Genomic DNA, 2500 nt, shown 5'->3' with positions numbered 1-2500 from the left:
TGGACCGGCGGATGGAGGAGATGCAGCGGCGGCGGCAGTCGAACCGCGACGACCGCATCGCCGCCCAGCTCACCAAACTCAAGGCTGAGAAGCTCCTCATGCGTGAGAACAGGATCCAGCGCCAGCGCGAGGCCCTCGAACGAAGGGAGAAGGACTTTGCAGCCGCGCTCGACAGAGAGGTGACGTGACAAACATGCCGTGCCGGGAGGGGTGAGGTGGTGTACTGTCGGCGTCGTGCTCTGTGTGCATGTGTGTTTGTGTGTGTGTGTTTGTGTCTGTGTCTGTGTGTATGTTTACTTGGTGGTATTACGTCTGCTTGCTTTGTCCAATTCTTGCTTCCGTCTCCTCTCACCCTCACCATGCCTTGCCCTGCATTGCCGCCACCACCGCCACCATGGGCGCTATGCCACCAGGCCGAGTATGCACGCAAGTTGAAGGAGGATCACAGAGAGGAGCTGGAGCGAAAGGCGCAGAACCTCAAGACCCTCAAGGCGAAGAAGGCCGCTGCACAGGTTCGGGCTGCTGCCTCGTTGAGAGTCAGCGGAGAGGAAGAGGTTGCGTGTGGTGTGCATGTGGTGTGGCATCAGCACGTGTGCGTCTGTCACAAGCACGCATACACATGTTTACACACAGCCCCACACGCACACACTCGTAAACGTGAACCCACACTTGCGTACGCACTCACATGTACATTGACACACATTTTCACCCTCTCTACAGCGCGCCCAGACATCCAAGTTCTGCCGGGAGTCTGTGGAGGAGATTGTGTCGCTCGCGCTGAAGAAGATTGAGTATTCGCACCAGTACGGCGGCAAGGATGTGCCGATTGCCACGTGGCTCAACTGGAAACAGCTCTTCATCAAGGGGTTCCCGCTCGACGTGCGTTGGCACATGCTGTGTTGTATATTGTGGTGTGCGTGTGTTGAGTGTGCGTGTGTACATGTTATGTTTGCACTTGTTGTCTTCCTACGTACTCGTTTGCCCTCTGTCCCTGCCTTGAACATCTAACCGCCGTTACCACCGCCACCACCACTCGCCAGGTCGCCGAGGACAGCGATCACCATGCCCACGACCACTTGGACGACTGCGAGCTCTTCCACTACCTCGACCTCGAGGTGCGCACACATGCACACATGCACATGCACACACGCACACGTGCACACATGCACACATGCACACAACCAATCAATCAAACACACACACGCAACCATATGCACTTGCGCCTTCATCTCTCGTGCCCATGAACTCATGCATGTTCCTTGTGTGTATGTTTTGTATTGCAGGGCATTTGGGGAAGCGTTGCCAAGGAAGACGAGAAGGAACTGAAGTCCGAAGGCGACCCGAACGTGCCCAACCCCATCCTGCATCATGTTGTCACGACCCTTGTTGACCGCACATACCCAAACCCGCAGCCATGGGAGCCAGCAGCCGTCCCTCACCACAAGCTCAGGTAGATGTGCATGTGTGCGTGTGTGTGTTTGTCTGTCCCTGTCGCGTTCTCTCTGTCTGCACTGTTTCTGTGTGTGTGTTTGTCTGTCCGTGTCGCGTTCTCTCTGTCTGCACTGTTTCTGTGTGTGTGTGTCTGTGTCTGTGTGTGTGTGTCTGTGTCTGGCGGAGTTGCTGATGGTTCCCATCTCTGCTTCCACATACAGGTGCATTGTGAGCTGCAAACCATCCAAGGAGGTTGAAGACATGCTGCACTCCATTGCAAAGAAGCACAACGCCTCTGTTCTCGACGCACAACAGGTGCGCTTTCAAGCCAATTGTGTGTTTGTTTATTTGTTTGTTTGTTTGTTCGTCCGTGCGTTTGTTTGTTTGTTTGTTTGTTCGTTTTTGGGTCATCTTGTGAGCGTGTGACTTTCATGGCCTGCATGACTGCTCGAATCCCCCACATACATATTCCTGATCGTCGCTTACCTCCCCTGCCTGTGTCCTGTGTGTGTGTGTGTGTGTGTGTGTGTGTGTGTGTGTGTGTGTGTGTGTGTGTGTGTGTGTGTGTGTGTGTGTGTCCTGTGTGTGTCCCACTGTCCCGCAATTTGCCTGTCTGCCTGCATGCCTCTACATGCACTGTATGTGTCCCTGTTTGACTGCCTGAACGACGATAAAGTGCAGTTTAATTGCCCGTCAGCAGAGCTCCCCCCAATCAATAAACGAGATGAAATGATGCACACATACATAGTGTGGCGCTGGATACAGTGCACAGTGGGGAGGAGGAGTGGGGAGATGTGTAATGTAAGGCGCTCCGCTTCGCACGCCAAGAACCACAACCACACACACAACGGCACCAGCCACAATTTATTTTACCCACAGTTCGAGAGTGGGAATTTCAATTTTGCCAACTCCACGACCTGGTTGTTGGTTGCCAAGACGTTGGAGCTGTGGCAGACACAAGCGCCCACAAGCACAAGCACCCACCACATACACACAAGACACGAGTAGTGCTGCTGCTGGCTGGTGTCACGCAAGCGCAGTCGCGAGCCACACACCGCACCGCCGCCAT

The 2500-nt window shown here is 54.4% G+C and overlaps 1 protein-coding gene across 1 annotated transcript in view; it reads left to right on the top strand.

Moving 5' to 3' along the window:
• PTSG_08956 (uncharacterized protein) overlaps window positions 1–2500 on the top strand; it is a gene marked incomplete at its 3' end in the record, with an annotated part of 12214 nt that overhangs the window by 3971 nt on the left and 5743 nt on the right. The window contains exons 9-14 of the mRNA XM_004989697.1: window positions 1–179; window positions 414–512; window positions 721–879; window positions 1041–1115; window positions 1284–1450; window positions 1653–1746. The exon at window positions 1–179 is cut by the window's left edge and continues 10 nt beyond it. Coding sequence (XP_004989754.1) covers window positions 1–179; window positions 414–512; window positions 721–879; window positions 1041–1115; window positions 1284–1450; window positions 1653–1746 — 773 coding nt within the window. The remainder of the gene's footprint in view (window positions 180–413; window positions 513–720; window positions 880–1040; window positions 1116–1283; window positions 1451–1652; window positions 1747–2500) is intronic.

Source organism: Salpingoeca rosetta (assembly GCF_000188695.1).
Source record: "Salpingoeca rosetta unplaced genomic scaffold supercont1.27, whole genome shotgun sequence".
Classification (NCBI taxonomy): Eukaryota; class Choanoflagellata; order Craspedida; family Salpingoecidae; genus Salpingoeca; species Salpingoeca rosetta.
Note: the sequence above shows the minus strand (reverse complement) of the source record. Positions and strands in the feature narration are given on the sequence as shown.